Source organism: Seriola dumerili, unplaced genomic scaffold (genome assembly GCF_002260705.1).
Source record: "Seriola dumerili isolate Sdu_G_001 unplaced genomic scaffold, Sdu_1.0 BDQW01016302.1, whole genome shotgun sequence".
In the NCBI taxonomy this organism is placed as follows: Eukaryota; Metazoa; Chordata; class Actinopteri; order Carangiformes; family Carangidae; genus Seriola; species Seriola dumerili.
Window position 1 is genome coordinate 1 of NW_019190557.1, and position 989 is coordinate 989.

Here is a 989-nt window from a genome sequence, read left to right on the forward strand (position 1 = left end):
GGAGGTTTTTGTATGACGCTTTTTCACTGTGTGAACACACGCTGACTGTTGATTTCATGATAACTCTGACAGTAGTAAACTGCTGCATCTTCAGCCTGGACTCCACTGATGGTCAGAGTGAAGTCACTGTATGATCCACTGCCTGTAAAACGACCTGGAATCCCTGATGCTCTACGATTTGCCCAGTAAATCAGTAGTTTAGGAGTTTCTCCTTCTTTCTGCTGATACCAGGCTAATATGTGGTCAGAACCATCATAATATACAGCACGACTGGTCCTACAGCTGATGGTGACGGAGGCTCCCAGAGCAGAGCTCACTGCTCCAGACTGAGTCACTGTGACCTGTCCTCTGGACTCTGAGGACACAGACACAGAAACATAAAGCAGCGTCATGGTTTTGTCGGCTTCATTTCAGAGGGACGGGAATGTGATAGAGGAGAGGAGTTTGATTCTCTGGACTTTACCTGTGAAGCAGCAGCAGAGGAGAGTCCAGATGAGGACGGAGACCAAAGTCATGTTTCTGATGAGGAGGATTTCTGTGTCTTCTGTTGTCATGAAGGACAGCTGTCAGTCATCCAGTCTTCAACTCTCAGGACTATAAACTCTCCCAGAGCACTGGAGCATGGTGCTGCTGATGCAAAGTGGCTCTCTATGGAAATGCTCTGACTGACTCCAACAGGGACTTGGATCACTCTGATCATGCTGTTTCTCAATGGATCAATCAATTGATCAGAGTATTGATTAGAAATCTGTCACTGATCATCTTTATGTGAATTTAAATTAATGACTGCAAATAAATTTCTTGTAAAACCTCCTTTCATCTGTTTTCATTTGATGCTAGAAGGATCAACTTTAGTTTGAGAAACATTAAAAATATATTTATTTAAGAAAGGGAATTATTTCGAGAAATATCATTAATTGTTAGATTTAAAGCTTTTGAAAAACAGGAAATGATTTATTTGAGTTTGTTGTTGTCAAAGTCAGAGAGCC

General features: G+C 41.9%; 1 gene segment (V, D, J or C); it reads right to left on the reverse strand.

The window, feature by feature from the left end:
* Positions 1–9: 9 nt before the first annotated feature.
* LOC111240163 lies at positions 10–692 on the reverse strand. The segment is given in 2 exon segments: positions 10–355; positions 464–692. Coding segments are annotated over 2 exon segments (423 nt in total).
* Positions 693–989: the final 297 nt, after the last annotated feature.